This window comes from Phragmites australis, chromosome 23 (assembly GCF_958298935.1).
Source record: "Phragmites australis chromosome 23, lpPhrAust1.1, whole genome shotgun sequence".
Lineage (NCBI taxonomy): Eukaryota > Viridiplantae > Streptophyta > Magnoliopsida > Poales > Poaceae > Phragmites > Phragmites australis.
Window position 1 is genome coordinate 20,698,658 of NC_084943.1, and position 19,997 is coordinate 20,718,654.

Here is a 19,997-nt window from a genome sequence, read left to right on the forward strand (position 1 = left end):
ATGGCTCCATATATCATCGGCAGCACTGCAAATACCGCAGGAGCTTGACGTTGCTATATTGCACCTCTTCCTGAATCCTGACAATCCTAGTTGGAAGCGAATAATGAGCAAACACAACCGCTCTTCTCGTAGTGCCAACTGCCAGCAAGCCCAGCTTTCCTCAAATCGGACAGCACTTTTGAGCTTCAGGATTTGGCCCGTAATTACATTTATCATCACTCAGGCTCGGCTCGGCTCGACTCGGCTCTTAAGTAGCCCATAACAAAAAATTTGAACATTTGCAACAGACGGGTGGGCCAATAACCATGGGATAAACGCAATGCGGTAGCCATTTTTGACGGGCAAGAATTTGGTTTCTGCATGCACAAAGCGTTGGAATTGGATATTGTGATCTCGGTCCTACTCCTACCCGAAGAGAATTAACGAGGGGTTGTTGTAATATACAAATGTAGTAGTGTATAAATCTAACTATGTCGCACCAATCACCTGTTGGTAATATTTGTAGCTGTGTGATAGAGACGCTATATCGGCTTGGGTTAAAAACAGCTTAGATCTATTCACACACTAGGTAGATCACACATACGTATTAACTCAGTTGCGATTTTGTGTAAGTGGTGTAGAAAGCCCATAATCTAGTGCCAGAGAAAGAGGGAATGCTATTGAGGCTTCATCCTTGGAAGAAAACGGGAGTGCTTGTATTTGGGTCTAGAATATTTATGTAGGGTGAATCTTTTGTTACGGTATCACGAAGCTGATACTCCCTTCAGTCACAAATACTTGACATTTTGGATATGACATAATTTTTCAAAAGCTATCTATACATATATAATTTTTATATTTCTAAATTAAATATTTTAAAAGTCATTGATAACTGAAGTTTCAAAAGTTTGATTATAAATTGTCCACAACATCAATTATTTATGATTAGAGGGAGAAACTGATTAAAAAGTTATTGTTTAGCCTCTCTGTAGAAGTTTAAAAAGCTCAGTTACTAATTTATAGATATCCTCTCAAGATTAAGATTTTCTTTACCAAAGATAATCTTGCACGGAGAGACTCGAAAGAAGAAGAAATGCGCTTTGCTCGGCGGCTGAAACCACAGGTCATCTGTCGTTTACTTGTCCCGTTGTCAGATTTGTGTAGAATGTAGTTGAGTGTGCTTTGGATTTTAGAACTATGACGACGAATATGCATCAGTTATTCCTATTCAGTTCATGGCTAGTGCAGTCTGACAAAACTTGAAGATACTTAGTGGCAGTTGGATTGGCTGATGTGATTTGGTCATTCCAGAAAACAAGAAATGCGGCAGCCATGTTTTCAGGATGTAATGTTGATGGACCCATCATCGGTAATTTGTTAAAATTTGCCATTGGTCAATATAATGTTGCAGGGAAACGAGGCCAAAGAGAGTATCTGCTGCTGTGCAAGCTTCTAATACGGGAGCTAGCCATGAAATTGAGCGGGGTACCGTCTTTAGGGGTTGCAAAAACTTTAAGATTTTTTATATAAAATATAAAGTTTAGATAATAATATCTAAAACTTAGTGTTTGTTTGTGTTTCTGTGATGTTGGCGTAAGAAACTCTAGCCCAGAATAGTATTTGAACCTTAACTTATTGTAGAGTTGCATCCCTGTATCGGTTACCCTATGCATAGAACATCTGCAGTAGTACTCTGTTTTGTTAACCCTACTATCGCGTAAAAATTATTACTGTTTTATGTTGATTGTTTGCTCTCTCTTTTTACAACCAGAGAAATCCCCTTATTAACTTTTAGAGTACGAGCTGAATTATTTCTATTTGAGAGGAAGAACAGAAGGCGCCTAATCCGATTTACCGGAAGAGCTTGCAGCACTAGGGGCCTGCTGATGAATGCTCGTGTGCAGACTGCAGAGGCGCGCGGTCTCCGGATCTGGCCGGTCGCCACACTCCAACCCTCCTGGAGTGTCAGTGTCAAGCCTGCACTTTCCACTCGTACTGTCAGTGTCAAGCCTGAACTTTCTGATGCGTGCGTTCTGCCTAGTTCACACTGAATGTGTGCGGGGAGCAAGCTTTAAGCTTACACCATCCTAAACATATTCTTTTTATTTATTCTCTTTCTGATTCCTCTTCTCATTCTCATTCCTTTTATTTTCTCTCATCTCCAACAACTTCTTTTCGAAGTGATTTGTGAAGGGAAAAGAGATAATCTCATTCTGAAAAGAATGATCTTGAGAATACCTTCGTGACGGGAACCGTGAAAGAAAACCGTTAGAGCGCTGAAGGGAACGAAAATCCCTTCGTGAAGAGATTATACCCTGACAGAAATTGGTTGGGATGATCTTAGCTCGGTCGGTGAGAGTGAGTGTACCCTCCTACTACCGCCAAGGTTAAAATCACTATTTCACGAAGTTTGGTGCATGCCTATTTTTCTTGTAAATAAAGTTGTCTACCAAACTTTATCTTAGAAAATCTACTTTACATTTGCATGCCATGGTTGCTGAGATCATTACAAACTCCATGTTCAAGTTAAGGCCGCCAGGATTATAGTACCTTTCGTTTAACAGTGTGAAAATAACTCTCCAGTCCGTTTTTTCTTAAAGTTTTCTTAAGCCATGAGCAGGAGCCTACGCTGCAGTTGCCGGAGCTTATTCGCCAGCCATGCATAGGCCATATATAACGTTGTCATGTATGCCTATCTCTTTCCATTTCTTCCTTAGGATACTGCGTTCGTTAGGGTGGTCATGCATTGCGAAGCTAGCGTAGCTCGGCTGGCTTGGCCTCCTGTTATGGAGCCAGTCCATCTAGAATCGATACTGTGGCGTCGCATCCTATTATAAGATATCTTTAAAGAAAGAGGTATCAGTGTTAAAAAAAAAATGGTCATGCATGACGAGATCATCGTGATTCCATGCTCATCACGGGAAGGAACTCGTAACCACTGTCCGACTCCACGACGCATGCTGCCTGTATATATATAGCTCTTGAACGCAGATTTGATGTCCTTCCTACTATATGTTATCTCTTGGTTAACATGTAATTTAGTCGAAGCTGATGGACATTTCAGCGTTGGACAATTGGAGTCTGGAGAATGAATCTTTGAGAACTTTGACCTGGCGTCCGAGGCAAACAAAATCTTTTTTTTTTTTTTGCAGGCAGATCACAAGAGCTTTATTGATTTGAAGCAGGTATACAATCCTTGAGAGCTACTCCCTCTGATCTAAATATAAGTTCATTAAGATATTAATATGATCTTCAATACAATATTTTGACTAATAATATATATATAAGATATTATTTTAAATAGAAAGAGTTATACGTTATGAATGTATTTTTTATAATGGATCTAGTAACATCATCATTACGTGGTCAGCCTATATAATTTTCTAGCTATTATTTTATTTATTTATTTATTTTTATCTATTTAGAATCGGATCCTTTATCTGGAGCTTTTATTGGTGGATATTTTTTATGAAGACATGTGATACCGGGGTAACACTCCAAGTGTTAAAATTAGAAATATTTGATTTTAGACAAATCTAAATAGACTTATATTTTGGTTGTACTGAGCTTTTTTTTTAAAAACTATTTATAAAAACACTTTTTTAAAATTAATTTTTGATACAGATAAAATATATAATATATATAATATCACTCAAAATATCATTCCTCAAAACTGTTCGGGTTCAGGGTATCAGTGATCCACGTGCACACAAAATATTGGTCTGTCCACTCGGTACCTAGCAGATGACCCGAGGTGGCTCTGACACGAGACGAAGCGTGGGGCCCAACGCTCCGTGCCTCACCGCCACGTGTGCACCACCGAGACACACCGTGTCACTGGTCGGTGGGCCCTCCTCCGTGACACCCGTCAACTGCCACCTTAATTAGTGCACCACCAAATTAAAGCCACTTGAGAGTTGACTGTGCTTGACTGTGCTTAATTAGCTCCTAGGGGGTGGTGATTTGACGATTTATGTCCAAATCAGGCAATCTCGGACGCCTACAAGTCAAAATCTTGAGCAGCATGTTTGCCATGTAATCCAACTGGGTCACATCCTTGCACCTATCGTGGCAGATTTAAAATTCGAAGCAAAATTACGGTAAAAAACAAGCTGTCCACTTCACATGCGTAGTTCATTTGTCGCCAACCCATTATGTCGCCATGATCACCTGATGCTGCGATCTCACCTGGTAATTACGCGAGGTGGACATGTTTGGCGCCATTTTTAACCTCGGTTAAGCAAGAGCCATCGTACTTTACAGGTCACCTAAAACCGCCCTAATTTACCTGCTCCAAGTAACTTTTGCTTGAAACGCCATATTTACAGCATCTTTATAATGGAACAACCATTATTAATGGTTTGTCTATACCCTAAGCACACGCCTAGGTTATTTTCACACCTAACGTTTGGTGAGACAGGCGTGAAACAAAACCAAACAGCCCGTAAAATCCTGCAGGCTCGGCATCTAGAAATGCTCTGGTTCAGAACATGTGCCCTTTATATCCTGTTTGTGCAAATCGTGGCCAGGCAAAGCTTTGAACTCTGAGAAATTCAGGAGAGAAAGTGACCTGGATAAATGTTCAAGTTTTGAGGGATTCAGGCAAAACTAGTTTGTAGTATGAGCAATAAATCTGCAGCCACAAAGTTGAAAGCCTGATGATAAAATGGTAAAGATAAGATTCCGTTTGGAACCAGGAATTCCGTATGTTCCTACGGTATTTGTAGCTGTACTCATTGCTACCAAACTATCGTGAGCAGAAGTGTCTTAGGTTACATATAACGAGTCATTAACAACAATTGATATATCTTGAACTTGTTTAATATGTGTTTCGGATATTTATTCTTGTTCATGTCTAACTCGAGTTACGGTGTTTGGAATTAGCAAATTCTTTTCTGTACGTAGAAAAATTACGCACACTGAAGTTCCGGTGGAACATCGGATGTTTCGGTGTTCACCAGAAGTTCCGGTGTGAGCAGTGTGTATTCATCGGACTATTTCTTGCAGAGAGTAATTTTTCGAGCAAAATTGGAGATCAATGTACCGGAATGTATGGTGAGTGTGGTGGCTACAGTGAAGGGTATCGTCGGAGCATTTTCGGTGCTGAAGTAGAAATAAAAGCAAACACTGGATAGTCCAGTGATGGTCTTCGAGAGCGTCGAAGTATTTTCTGCAGAGAAGAGATTTTTAACGTCAAGTTTGATTATGTGCGCTGGTTAGTCTGGTGCTGAGATTGTGAACACTGGAAAATGCACCGGACCTTTTGTTGCAAAGAGGTTGCAGAAGGGTGGTTCGGTGGATTGGCACACACTGCTTATTCAGTGATGGATATGAGATCACCGAAAGTTTTTACTAGATCTTTTCTTACAAAGAGCAAAGTTTTTCTGGAACAGGTAGTGTCACACTCACCGGATGGTTCGGTGTTCAGGAGCAGAATACCAGAAACATCCGGTGTTCACGTTTTCTGCAGGATGTGCTCTGAGTTGAAGTTTTTTGATTTAATGCTAACCTGAAATGTTTTAAAGTGTGGAGAAATGTATTTGCTTGTTTCAAGGTGTGCAGTTGACGGATGCAACTTGATGATCGACAGTAGGTGATCAGAGCTAAGCAGGTGCTTAGTGCCGGACGATCAAGGAGGGCCGGACGGAGTTAAGGATGATCCTAGTTATACACATGAAGATCAAGCAAACACATGAAACGGATGATGAAGATATCGTGTAAACAAAGTGAAACGAAGGGGGTGCCGGTGCAAGTGACAAAACAGGCTGAGGGATCGGGAGCAGGAGAGACTTACCGATGGTTAAGATCGTAAGACGGAGGACACACATCATCATCGGAGCGCTAGCTTCAGGTGGAAGTAAGTGGCGGCTAGTCACGTTTTGAGAAGCATGCTAGGGTTTCACGGTTTGGCCTTAAAACCGTAAGAGGACTGGAGGAGTACGTGGCACCAGTCAAGGCGCAACTAAGTTGTAAAGGTGTCCTGACCATCCGATGAATGAAAAATAAAATAGACTAAAATACCCTTGATGTTAGGTAGAAGTGTAGTACAAGAGAAGGGTATTTTAGTAAAAAAACTAGAAAACTCTTATATCAAGTTTTCTATACCTATAAATACAAGGGTATAACTATAAGAGAGATTGAACCAACCATTTGAGCCCCTTGTGTCACCCATATTAGAGCATTGTGCTAGGGTTTTAGTGGAGAGAATGATAAGTACTTAGCTTATGTAATAGATGAGAGTTTTGAGAGGAAAATTTTTGTAGTCCGCTTAAAATAGGACTGATCTTTTTAAGTAATAAAGTTTATTTTATTTCATATGCTTAAATTCACTCTTTCTAGTTTCACTCTCTGAGTTTCCTTGCCTTGTGTGCAAATTTTTTATTTTTGATTTTGATTTTCGTTTTGATTTTTGAGCTGAAATTTTAGCACTTTATGAGATCATTCTTCTTGTTGCTAGATGTATAAAATTCGCATACATACGTTTATGTAATGGGATCTTAAATTTTTTTTTTGTCTCTAGACAATTAAGTTAGAGAGTTTTGTTGCTCGGTGTTTATTTTTTTCTTGTTTATTTACTAGTTGTGATATTTTAAGTGCTAAGACATATAGATTAATCTTAAATAAAACCTATAGTTTATATGCCATCAGTAGAGTTGTGTTGTCTTGATTTTTTTCTTATTAAAATCTTCTTGATTTTTATTTTTTCTTGAGTTTTAAGTATGTTGAATGATCTAAATATGAGAAATTTATCGATTTAATAATAAAATTATTGAGATGTCTATTCATCTCTCTAATCGCTTATTACGTTCCTACGTACCGCGAGATTCTTGTGACCATTTAGCGATAACCGATGCTTTTCATTGAAGTAGAGAAGGTAACATAAGAATTTACACTGCCTGACTCTACCGTCATCGAACTGTTCAAACTATGATCAGACGGTGCGAACACCTACAAAAATATCGATCCCAGAATCTCACAACGATCAACACCAGAATCTCACAAAGGGCACAAGTGATTTGACCGATGCCACTATAAGAGGAGGGAGGGAGGGGGAGAGAGAGGAGGAACAAAGAGGAGCTGTAAGAATTCGCCGCTTCAGTCCCCTTCCCCTCTTGCATGCCGATCGCCTCCAAGCTCCTCTACTTCCAACGCCGGCCCTCGCCGGCGCCGCCGGAACCCGAGCCCGAGCCCCCCGACCTCCGCCGCCGCCTCTCCCGCGACGCCTCCGGCCGCCAACGCCGCCGCAGCTCCCTATCCTCCTCCCACCACAAGACGGTGAGGTCCCCAGGAAGCCACTGCCGTTTCCTCTTCTTTCGTTTCCTGCCGTTTTCTTGGCTAAAGCTGCGCTCTTTTTACGTTTTTTTGGCCAAAGTGGAGAAATTAACTGAAGCTTCTTGTGATTTCTTGATCTTAACTCCAAGATAGTTCAAACATGGTGTGGATTAGCTAGTGTTGCTGGTGGCTAGGTGAGTCCGAAAGATACGATTTTGACACAAACGATAGAGAATTATGGAACTAGGGTGCAGAGTGTATGCATAGCTGAAAAGGGGAATTGGATGGAATGACGATTTACCTAGGAATGGAACAGGATGGGCTCATGGCAATTCCAGTTTCGGTTGCTGATCTGGAACAGGATGTGTCAAAGTTCTTGTTTTGTTTTGGGGGGCAAGGGGTTGATTTGTCACTAGTGAAGATTGGCTTCAGTTTATAGATGCAGCTGGCTACTGAAAATCCTGAGGTTTTACCGCACGAATATGACGGCCCAAGTTGAATCATGCAGTAGGTGTGATTGAAATTAGTTGAGAGAGATGACCAAGGTGTAAAACAATGGATCATCTGCACTTTTGTAGTATGCCCTTCATTTTCCTCTGCGTATATGTTTGGTTCACACAAAATCAAATAATGAACAAATGATTTCATAGGAGTAATTTGGTTGTTGATGAGTAATATGTTATTTTAGCGAAAGCAGACACTCGTCTCATCTTTCTTTGGAAACTGAGGAGCTCACCATCATTCTGGAAATTCAGCAGGTGCCTGAAAGTTAGTTTCATTGGCATGTGCTGTATTGTGTATTTTAGTAAGAACCATACTTATTATCAAGCAGACAGCGCATACCAGAACACTTTTCCCAAGAAAGGAGGTTCATACTTTTCCCAAGAAAGGAGATTCTAATTAATCTAAGATAAAACCATGAGTGCGTGACAATGGTAGTTCTCCCCAACAGCTAATCGGTGACATCGATGAGTTGCAGGCTTTAGTTCAAATTATTAGGCCAAAACTTTAAGTGGGCCTGCACGATTGTGGAAAATTGAAGGTGCTAGTTTGCTTGTCTCTTTCCTGTATTTTCGTTTGCGAGCGAGTTCCCATTTTTCTAATCAGTTTCATTGCGACAAACATTTATTTCGTTTCATCCTTTTCTTCCAAATTACTGACTAGGTTTCCCATTACCAAGCAAATATTCAGCAGCATAAGGAAATCCAGCTGATTTGTGTACAATCTCCGCTGGTTGTCATCAGATGATTTATGTAAAGTTGAGTTTCCTTAGCAATGCGTTAGTTTTGTGGTGATGCCAAGTCACCAAGTAGTTACATGTGGACGCTATGTCTGCTAGAGATTGAAGTACCCTTGCTTGGCTGCAATCTTCTAACCATACAACAAGATCATTTTCAAGGCACAGATCGGTGCAGTCTTATTTCCATGTTGATAAAGATAGCATAAAATCCTCTTCAGCAATTACGCATTGTTCCTAATGTCTTCTGTTATGTGAAACCAGGTTCAGGAACTTGTTCCAGGGAGCCAAAGAGACGCTGCTAAGTCTGTGGGATCGACTGGTAACATAACAGAACATGTAGGTTGCATGGTCTCCAGGGCAAGACTAGACCACAGCGTATCAGATCACGGCCGGCTTCCTGATGCTGTTCAGCAGGCTAGGGAAAGGCTTCTTCAGAGGCTTAATAGTGTGGACTTATCAGGAAGAAGGTGCGCATTAACTCTTAGCAGACTGTTCGTCCTGCACCGAATCTGCATTTAGTCATTTACATATGTTATCCTGTTGTTGCAGGCATAATACATGGTCCTCAGAAACAATTTCGGCTGGATTAACTCGCCCTATTGACCTTGGCATCCTTACCTCTGCAGATAGCATACTGGGTAGTCTAACCAACTGCTTTCAGCCTGGTTCATCCATCGCCACCTGCAAGGCTCAAGAAAGTGTGGTGGAGCCCGTCAGCAATGAAGAAAGGTTTACAACCACCACAATGTTTTCGGAACCTGACCCTGAGCTGCAGCACTCAGCCTGGGGAGGAGCAGAAGAAGGCGAAGGCACTTCTGAACCTTCAGCAGAGTGCTCTATATGCCTGGAGAGGTGCGGCGGTGCAGACGGACTCACCCAGCTGCACTGCAAGCATGTCTTCCACTCGGCCTGCCTGGAGCGGTGGCTGCAGTCTCGCGGAGACTGCCCATACTGCAGGGCCAGCGTGCTTCTAACAACAGACTAAAACTGAATCAGAATGACGACAAGTCCAGCGCCTACAGAACCTCCCTAAGCCTTAACCATGTTACTGCTTAGTGCTTAACTCTTCTTCTAGTACTATGTTTTCGATTAGCAAATGAGGTGATGACACTCATGTCACTGTCTGCGGCTTCAGCAATTAGCATCCTATATATGTATCCTGGCTGTTGTAACTGGATGTTGTATCTGTCTATATCATGAGAGAAGCAATAAGCTGGTTATTGTTCCATCTTCCATGGAGCTTGTTCTCTTCATACTCTGCAATCTGCAGCGGTGCGATGATGTTCTAGAATCCTGCGGGCCCATTTAGCTGAACACTGCAAGTTGTTCTGTAGTGCACCATTTATTCTGTTCATTGGAACGTGATCCACAACCTGCAGTGGGACTGTGGAACCATCCTCGGTGTGGTTATATTCCTGCATCTATACTTGCAGTAACCAATCTGGCAATCTAGCTGAACATTGCAAATTGTTGTGCATGTTGTTCCTTAGGGCATCATTCCGTCTGTTCCTTTCTGCAAGTAGAGCATCTCTCAGGACAGATGGGATTCGGGAACAGCATCAATACCTGACGAATTCAGTGAGCAGATTAAGCGTTGTTGTCCTGACCACAAGGACCATCTGGTTTTGGAGAAGCTGCCTGCAATCTCTTTTTCTTTTTTTCGAGAACGTGCAGTGCATGTATTTCATTAAAACAAGGGGAACCAACATTTACACCGTTACACGACTGATACAACGCCTAATTTTTTTTCGAAAAAGGAAGTTTTATCAACCATTAATGTTATATTAAGTGATATAGATCAAGAGTACCATACTAGCCTCTGTATAATTAAGATGCACACAGCTAATACAACGTTTAGATGGGAGTCATCATAGGCACTAAACTAGATGGAAATTTTTTTAGGTGAAACTATATTTCAGTCGACTATTCTTTCCTTTTTCTCAGTCGACGAATCTCGGCCCTTGGATCTCGATCATACAGTGGGAGTAAGGTAAGTATACTCAGAGAATACAGGCGTGGACAGCAGTCAATGAACGTGTTGACTTGACTCGTGACAACAACAGAAGGAAGGTGCAATCTTGGGTGAGCGATTCGGAGTCGTGACCCGCGACGAGGAGGAGCTCGGAGCAGACGAGGCGACACCGATGTTGTGTGCGCTGGTGCGGACGGGCGAGTGGTGCCTGGGGTGTGGTGTCGGCGGCTCGGGCGACGTGCTGCTGTGATCCGGCGAGTTCTTCACCCGCCGGTGGCCACTTTCCTCGGCGTCTGTGATGGCGACAATGGCACCCAATCAAGGACTCACGCTTCCTTTCCTCTCCCATGTCATCTCTCTATCTCCCTTGCGCTCTCTCTCTCTCTCTCTCTCTCTCTCTCTCTCTGCGCTCTAATTGTTTGAAGAAAGTCTGACAAAATTTAGTCGCCCAATAGGACTTTGAAGAACTAATGAACACATATAGAAAGCGCAAGGGATTTTGGTGCTACTTGAACCGATCTTCCGCAACGGGGTTTTCTTCATTTATATAGCAAAATGAAATCACGGGAACATGGCTTGGTTGCCCAACGCTGGTGCAGCACGATCGGCCAAACGTGTGGGATGGCACACGCCATTTTCTCCTAACATGCCGTACCCACTAACTAAACGAACTGAAGAAATAGCTACTGACACTAAAGAACTTCTTACAACTACTGACCCAACAAACTAACACGATTTAAGTGCATAAGACTTATTCTTCACATGCTCGCCTCTGTACCCACTGGCTGATGGTGCTCCGGTCAGCGACCGGTGGCACGATGGATGGGCAGTGGTAGCGTGAGGTGGCGGCGATGGTTGCGGGAGGCAGCGGCATCTGTCGAGGTGACAGCGACGTCTGCTGAGGTGGGAGGTGGTGATGGCTGCTATGGAGGTAGCGGCTATGGCTAGAGGCGGGCGGATGGGGGTGGTCGGGCGGAGACAGGTGGAGCTAGTGGTGTGCGAGTGGGGATCGGGTGGGCTATGATCCCATCGAGCCACATTTTTTTCATTTTATCCACCGAGTGCCCAAACACGATGTTAGATAGTAAAACTTAATCGTCCAACCGAGTAACGGTTTAAAAGGTCAAAATTTGTACTCCCTCGCGGGTCCTGCAGTCAACAAAAGAATTTTACATTTTGGGGTATTACACTCTTCCTGGTCGCCGACCCCAACATTATAGTATAGCTGCTGCACGAGGTGCTCCATGTCCTACAGACGATTCTTCTGTTCACTATCCTCGGCTGTAACCCCAGTTGTGTCTCTCTGTTCGTATCAAGTATCAACATACTTGATCGTTTCCTCTCACCGTCAGTCATTTATCATGCTTGATCCATTTTCCCTGGAGCGGCATGGATGGAGGCCCCCAAAACCTCGTCGATGATCGGGCGTAGTATGTCAACTTCAGGAAGACCCTGCAAATGGCGTCAACTATGAAAATTCAGGTCATAAGAAGGCTCGGGGATGAGAATTTTGGAAATGCCAAACTAACTCTCCTGCGTTGTGCTCTATCTATAGGGGTGAGATCACATAGAGGAAGGGCACCAATCGAAGGACTGTCTTTCCTCGGGGATCCTGGCATTAGGATTCAAACCCGCGGGTCGACGACGTTGTCGGTAAGATCTGAATAACAAAAGGGGTGTGAGAGGTCACACACTTTTTGGAAGAAAGGGTGGTACTAGGGATTCGATGGCAAGGTAACCTATGAAGCTCGACCAGGTATCGTCATTCGGAGCAAAGTACATGAACGGGTGTGCTCGCCTCCACAAGGGACACAATCAGCGTTTGATGTAGTCACGGGTGCCGTCTAACCCCATCAGCCTGGCTTTTTGAAGCTAGCCAACTCGTTTGACCAGGGTCAGTAGCTCAGAGGTGGTTGCAGGCAAATTCCCCCAATTCTCCGTGACCTGTGTTGGCGTGCTCGGCACGCAAAGGTTGTCCAAGAAATCATCGGTCACGAGATAGAACCAATCCTCCCTCCAGCCCGACCATAATGACTTGAGGCCCACCTCAATGTAGGAGTCTGCGGCGCCATCGCGAAGGCGGAACCTGTAGCTCCTGTGGTTGATCCGGTCACCGACCGAGCTATATAGAAGAACCAGAAGAGGTCGAGGCACGACTCGACTTTGATAAAGTTCTCACACAGGTGAGCGAAAATGCTCAGTATGAGAATGGAGTTGAGGTTGAGATGGAGGTAGCAGATGTCGTAGAAAGAAATGATAGTGGTGAAGAACTAAAGAAGGATGGCACGAGACCCGCCAAGAAGAACGAGTTGAACATGATCTCCCATTGGCGGGGGGTGGGCACGCTCTCCCTGCTGTGATACCCTGTGGAAAGGCGACGGGTCAGTAGGCCGACCTTGTGCAGCGTCTTCAGCCTCGCCATGTCGCACTTGGATCTCGGAAAGGCAGAATCGCTATCGATGCGCGCCATCGAATTGCGGTGGAAGATGCTGCGAGGGCAAGGACAGAGACAAAGATGGCAGGGCAGACGAAGAGCTCTAAGCACATAAAGTCTTAGGGGCGATGGAAGGCGGTGAAATGGTTCATAAGGAGCTATGGTTGCGCCAGTTTAAAGGGTCAACACGATGTCTTAACTGTCGCAGGGTTAGGTTTGCACAAAATTCAAAAGGACGCTTGTGGGGAACCAAAATTCCCTTATGTCTGAAAGCAATTAATGTTTCTCTCTCCCACATTTTTTTCTCTCTCTCCCACTTTTTCTCCCTCTTCGGACGTTTAACCTCCCTCAAGATATGATTTCCTGAGTCCGTCATTAATGTGGGATGCGTCGACAACCACTCCGCGAACATATTTACGGTCACCTAGGGCCCAGGTGGTAGGACCGGACCTATCCACGACCACGTGGCGTGCAGCGACCACGGACTCCCGCAGCGAACCACCTAGTCAACCATATCCACGAGAGAGCTTAGGGGCTACTATCGGTGTAATAGGTAAGGGGTGTCCCACGTGGTGGGTCTTGTATCGCCAAGTGTCAGCATGCAGTAGGTATTATTAAGACCACGCCCAAAGCAAAGCTCACATGACTAGCCACCTGGTCGCGCGGCGAGGTCTTGCAACTAGTCCTCGCTGGTCACAGAGTAAGTACCCACCTATTCGATTAAGTCTCATTTAATGATGCATACTTAAATGTTTTTACTTCCCTAGACACTTACTTTCGGTATGGCCACAGAACAGGTACCCACCTACTCGATTAAGTCTCATTTAATCCTGTAGCATTTAATTCCGCGAGATGGTCTGACGGGTGAGCGTGACGGTGTTAGGTGATGGTATAGGATGCACATGACGACTAAAGCAGAGCAGGCATGCCTATCCAACGTCATGATGTGCAGATCTAACGTAGGATTTGGCATGGTCCGTTTATTTATGCATCTTTTCCCCTGTTATATAAATGGGTTAAGACCGTGTTTGTAGGCTTAAGGAAGACATTCTATAACAAGTTCACACAATTCATAAGACAATATGTATAACGTATGACTATTATTCTACAGAAGACCTGAACCTAGATAAACATCGGTGTTCTTGAGTCCAAGTTTATACACGTATATAGAAAACACAGAGTAACACGTCCATCATCCAGTATATCTAGATTATTATTAGAGATCATCCCGACAAGACTCGGGCCATTGGGGTGGTGAGGTGGGGTGTTACTGTAGGCACCTGGGCCATATCTGACTACTAGGATTAGCTAGTTTGCTTAGTACCTAATACTATACATACTAGTATATAAAAAAAATTATATAAAAATTTAAACGTACATCTATACACTCATGATCGCGCGTGGTCCTGCCCCTGGTTGGCGTGGCGAGGCTGTCAAGCATTTGCAGACGCGCCTCTGCAGCGCGTTCCGGCTGCGAGGCCCAGGTCTAAGCCGCTCGAGGTGAGTCGATCGGAGGATAAGGCCGGCCACATGGCGCCGTTGACGACGTCCTCTCATCCAGCAACCTCCATCGTCGACGGCCTGGGGTGGACGGCATTTCATCCCCGACCACTTCTGGTCGGTATTTCATTTACCGTCCACCCCTAGGGCCTTGCCAACCATCCGATCAGAACGAGCGGCTGGATCCAAGCCGACGAAGGCAATCGGCAGCCCAATTAGCTCGGTCCTTTCATTACGGCATCCCAAACAATGGAGCCAGCCACCAGGGGAGGGTCCGGAACGCCGAGAAGGTGAAGGCCGCCGGCAGCCGGCGAGTCACGACGACGGCCCGGCTTCGCTCGACGAGGCCTTCTTCTTCTCGTGCAGTCGTGCGGGTCCTTTCCATCTTCCTCCGTCGCCGACCTCAACGTTGTAGTTCACCGTGAGCCCAGTTGCTCTGTCTATTTGTTCAGTGTTAACGCCTGGATGGCTCATTTCGCAAAGCCATCTCTGTAGTGCAACCATTTTCATTCCGTTCCACCTCGCAAGTTGATCTAGGATCTGCTGTAAGAGAAATGGAAGCTTGTGTACTCTCCCGGTTCATTCTGTTCATTTTTTTGCAAAGCTGCCTACTTTTCCATAAAAGCTTGTGTACTCAGCTCACCCTCATCCTCTTCAGAAATCTACTTACCAGGCTCCACTTAGGTGAAGTTAACACTGCAGGTTATTTTGTGGTGAGCCATTTCTTCTGTTCTTTGGTGCAACTTCATCTGGAGTCCGCAGTAGGAGAGATGGAATTCAGAAGCCGCATCAATATCTGGCGGCTCCGGTCATCCGGTGAGCAAAGCTCTCTTGTCCCGACCACAAGAATCATCTCCTGCTTGAAACTGAATTTGTTCGACATCTCTATCAACCACCTATACTTATCTGTACGTGAACTCCCCTCGTCGTAAACACCAGCGTTTAATTTGCTCTGTTCATGCCTGAACTCCTTTCACTGCAGAAGAACATGTCATCCCGTACATTGACATATATTAATGTTAGAAGTACATGTCATCTCCTCTTTCTCTGTGCTAAATTTTTTGTCACTTCTATTTTAAGTTGTAACTCCACGCAGCTATAATTTTGACACCACTATTTGCAAGATATTCGACCACGCAGCTCTAATTTTTTGTCACTTCTATTTGTAAGTTGTAGCTCCACTGTTAGAAGCTCTCTTCATGTGCAAATTCCCATCACTTTAAACGATCACGCTCTGCTTCCCCTCTATGCATGCAGCCTCTGCAAAGGCGGCGACGGCGGCGTAAGCGACCGACGAGGACGCGTCGGCACGGCGGCGTCCTTAGTATGTTGCGCGCCTGGCGGTGAGGCTCAGACAGGAGCTGCTCGAGGCGCAGAGACCGGTGGAGCTGGCAATTAACGCGGCGGGGTAACCGTGTTCTCTTGTCCAGGACCCTTCACCGCCGGCGGACGGCAGCGGGGAGGGCGGTGGCCATTGTTTGGCTCCGCGACCAAGTTTGGTCGGTATCTCATTTACCGTCCACCCTAGGGGTCACGGTGGCCGTTGGATTAGGTACGAACGGTGAGATTCGAGCCTGCGAAGGCGATCATGTGCTCCGTGTGGGCCGGAAGGAGGCTCGGTTATCTCGGCCCACCTGTCGCCGAGGCTGGAAAAACGAGGCCAGTCGAGGAGAAATAAGGCCACTCTTAATGTCTGGTTTCTTAGGTGAGGTGAATAAAAAATTAATGTTAAGAAATAAGTTTTTAATATATATATGTTGTTAGTTTCTTGAAGACTTCTAAGATAATTTACAGTCATCTAGATTTACTCAAAGCGTTAGTTTCTTTTATAAAAAATAAGCTCTTTCTCTCTTATTTTTAAATTCATTGCTACATCATCTTTTTGCTTATGTATATACCTAATTAATGTATAAGAAACTAACATTAGGAGTGTTATAATCATTAGCAATCATTGAGTGATCATCATCAATGACAATTAATCAGCAACGTGGTCTCGGTAAATACGAACGGATCATGTTACTGCTAACATTAAGGACATGTTTGGTAGATCTCTCTAGTCCTAATTTTCTGAAAAAAAGTAATTTTGTGGCTAAAAATGATTCTCTAGGGTAAGCTCTATTAAATAAATAATTGTGTGTAGGAAGTGAATCAGCGGAAGTTACTTTTTTAGCTCCTAACATCTAGTCAATTTCAGATACATTCTATTTGGGGAGCTAAAAACTGAAAATTGTTGTTTGGTAGAGTCTCTTTTATTCTACTTAGGGAGTTACTTTGGGAGCTCTGCCAAACAGCCCCTAACAAAGCCTATTTTTTTGTCAAGGCCCAAACTACGAACGAAGCCAGTAGGCGAGGAACCATGGTACTGTTTGTAATGGTATCACCAAAATGGGGGGGGGGGGGGGAGATTGATTGACTAGCACTTTAAACCACCAGATTCAGCTTCTCCTTTGTGCATGCAGCTTCAGGCCTTGGCGACTTAGACCCTAAGTCAGTGTGTAGCTGGATATATATAGATACTATATATATATTATATGCCTAGACGCACTGTAGTTCACTGTTATACCATCCTGTAGTTACGATCCAAAAAATAGTATAGTTACGACTCACAAGATATGTCAGTTACTACAAATATATATGGTCGTAAATGGGTACCTTATCTAGTCGTAATTATGCACTTTTTTGTCATATGATCGTAACTAGGTCACCTCTGCACACACCCTCAGTTACGATCCAAAAAGCAGTATAGTTGCTATCATAACTAACTTTTTTGTTATGTGATCGTAACTCAACTATCTGACGCTCTATCGCTAGCGGACGATAGCGGGAAGGCGGTGGCCCTCGAGAATGTTATACATTGGATAGTGGTCTCGTTAGCACCGGATCACACACCCACCAAGTTCTCACTGCCAGGTGGGGTCCCGCTCGCTAGATTCTTCTTCAACAACCATCATCGTCGTCCTCTGCCCTTTGTGTACCTATCAGCCAGCAATGGGGTTAGGGGTTAGGGTTATTAGGGTTAGGGTTCAGAAATTGGAGAGGACACACCCACGCGGCGAGGCCCTCAAGCATTTGCAGGCGCGCCACCGTCTCTACACTGCGGGTTACAGCGGCGAGGCCCAGCCAGGAGGCACCCGAGGTGAACCGATCGGAGGATCCAACCATCCACATGGTGTTGCTGATTGCGTTCACTTATCCAGATCCCTCCATCTCTAGTGCGAAAGGCGGTGGCAGCAGAGATGAAGACCTGGGGTGGATGGTACTTCATCCCATGCAGGGTCACGGGAGCCGTCGGATCTAAAACTAACGACATGATACGAGCCGGTGCTGGTTAATGGGATCGCCCTATGGGCCATGAGGTGGCCCAATTAGGTCAACCCACTTACTACCGGGTCTTAGAAAACAAAGCCAATACTGAAGGGTGCCGCCGCCCGCAGGAGAGTCGTCGCACCGACGACATGGCACGGCTATCGCTGGGCTCAACAAGGCCCTCTTCCCCGAAACTCCGACAATGCGTGCCTCCGCCTCCTCATCAACTCATCACTCCAGGCCCTTCTTCCCCGTCGCTGACCTCAGCATTGCAACATGCATCACTGTGTTTCCTAGATAAAATGTTTGGCACACAACAATATATCTGGATGCATCTGATTCTGATCTCGAGATCATGACATAGATTTCGGTGTTCTTTCGTAAAACACTCCTTCATCCAACACAACAACCATGGGAATTGGGAACATATCCTGTTCGCAAAAGCCAGCATCTGGAATTGCTTGTGCGGTGTGGCAAGCCCTTATGCTAAAGGCCTAAAGCCATGCATGCATGATCAGGCAAAGCTTCCCCTGTCTTTTTGTGGGTTTCTGAAGCCTCACGTTAGTCGATCTACTAGGCGAATGTCAGATGATCTAAGAAGATAAACATGGCGTCGGTTGCTTGCTTGCGTTCATAACCATCACTATTTGCTTTGTACTGTTACTTAAAGATCTTTTTAAGTATTCTGAAGTTTGCAATGGATGATGATGATGATGTTGTGGTCTAGTAGTGTTGCTGTTTATTTGTTGCAAAAAGAAAGATGGTGGAAATAAAAAGAACAGAAAAAATTCTTTTCGGTCACATGGACAGATCAAAACAACCCTTTAATCGAGAGGTCCAGATATGTGGTGCATCCAGAGCCTTCAAATTTGATTCTTTTTCTTTTTGCACATAGTTTGTTCATTGGTTTGGTTATAGAACACACACAACCACTGTTTCAGCAATTGTCTCAAACGGAAGCACAGAGCAGTGTGGGTAGCTTTGTTTCATCCTGAAGCTGTATTTGAACACTGTGAATTGACCTGTTCATGATTCCAAGTAAAATAAGACAAGCAATCCTCTCTCTCTCTCTCTCTCTCTCTCTCTCTCTCTCTCTCTCTCTCTCTCTCTCTCTCTCTCTCTCTCTCTCTCTCTCTCTCTCTCTCTCTCTTGTTGCCCTGTGCTACACTGATCTGTGACTGTGTGTATAGGTGCTGCAGGCAGTCAGCTGCCCCAAAAGAAGTGCTCTTTCCAGCTTTTGTGCCCTTTTTCTTTACCACCCATCGGTGTCTTCCTCTTGTTGCCCTGTGCTACACTGATAATTGTAAATATTTTGTGTTGAGTCCGAATTACGAAGCCCCAATGGTTAGTTCTAATTCATTTCAAGCGCAACACTAACCATGTTTGCATCTATACATGTCCTTAGCTAAATATTGTGATAAAAATGTAAACAAGAACCTGTCTGAAACGTAGTAATTTCACATGAACCCTACGTTCAATTCGGATCAGGGCCAAATCCAGTTTGGACGAATATGACCGGCCAGTGGCCACCATCAGATGCCAAACATGGGTGATTGGGACAAGGATGAGTCGTTTTCTGATTCCACAATTGGCAGCATCCTAGATATCCCAGTAGAATTGAAATGTTCCCAAACATTCGGTGCAGGCTATAACAAGGTAGTATGAGCAGTTTCATGGCCAGGACATGCCCATTCCCCGAAGGTAGCAGCAGCATTGCTGCCAATGATCCAATTACTAGGGCACCGTTCTATTTAACAACGGCGCATTCGTTTAAAAAAACAACAGCACCAATAGTCATAGGACCGTAAAAAATTCTATTTTTTTTATATTACCTCTCCATAGATCCATGCATAGAAAAAGTTTTTTAAAAGAGTCAAAATGTAAAGATTCCACCAACACTGTCTGCCAAAGACAAGATTCATGGCGCTGCCAACAAAATCGTAGGCTGGTTTGGAGCTGGTTAGGGGTTCTGGATTTTCCTTGGAGCCACCAGTTGAGGCTGATCCCCAATAAATTAGTACGGATTGTTCGATTACATGTGAACTTTCCTCGATAGCTTAATCTTTCAGACACATTACTCGATACGGCCGAACAAACCTACTTTAAGGATGCTTCTTTTCTGCTCCGAAGCAAACTTTACGCAAACGCAAGAGACCCTAGAGCCCTTAGAAAACTTGGAAGGGGTTTTTCTTTTCTTTTGAGGAATTGTTCTTGGGAGTTGGGAATAGCATACATGCATTACTAGCACGGCCAACACTATTTTTGCATCGGAAAAGTTTTTACCACGTACTAGC

The 19,997-nt window shown here is 44.3% G+C and overlaps 1 protein-coding gene across 1 annotated transcript; it reads left to right on the top strand.

Moving 5' to 3' along the window:
• The first annotated feature begins 7,024 nt into the window (after positions 1-7,024).
• Positions 7,025-9,724, top strand: LOC133906724 (probable E3 ubiquitin-protein ligase RHY1A). The gene is made up of 3 exons (XM_062348702.1): positions 7,025-7,254; positions 8,753-8,958; positions 9,041-9,724. Exons 1-3 carry the CDS (start codon positions 7,096-7,098, stop codon positions 9,474-9,476), a joined length of 801 nt encoding a protein of 266 aa, XP_062204686.1. The 5' UTR covers positions 7,025-7,095; the 3' UTR covers positions 9,477-9,724.
• The last annotated feature ends 10,273 nt before the right edge of the window (positions 9,725-19,997 follow it).

Coding starts and splice junctions, on each gene's coding strand:
- LOC133906724 (XM_062348702.1), top strand. CDS start 7,096: ATGCCGATCGCCTCCAAGCTCCTCTACTTCCAACGCCGGCCCTCGCCG. Junction 7,255..8,752: donor CCTCCTCCCACCACAAGACG/GTGAGGTCCCCA, acceptor ATGTGAAACCAG/GTTCAGGAACTTGTTCCAGG. Junction 8,959..9,040: donor GTGGACTTATCAGGAAGAAG/GTGCGCATTAAC, acceptor CTGTTGTTGCAG/GCATAATACATGGTCCTCAG.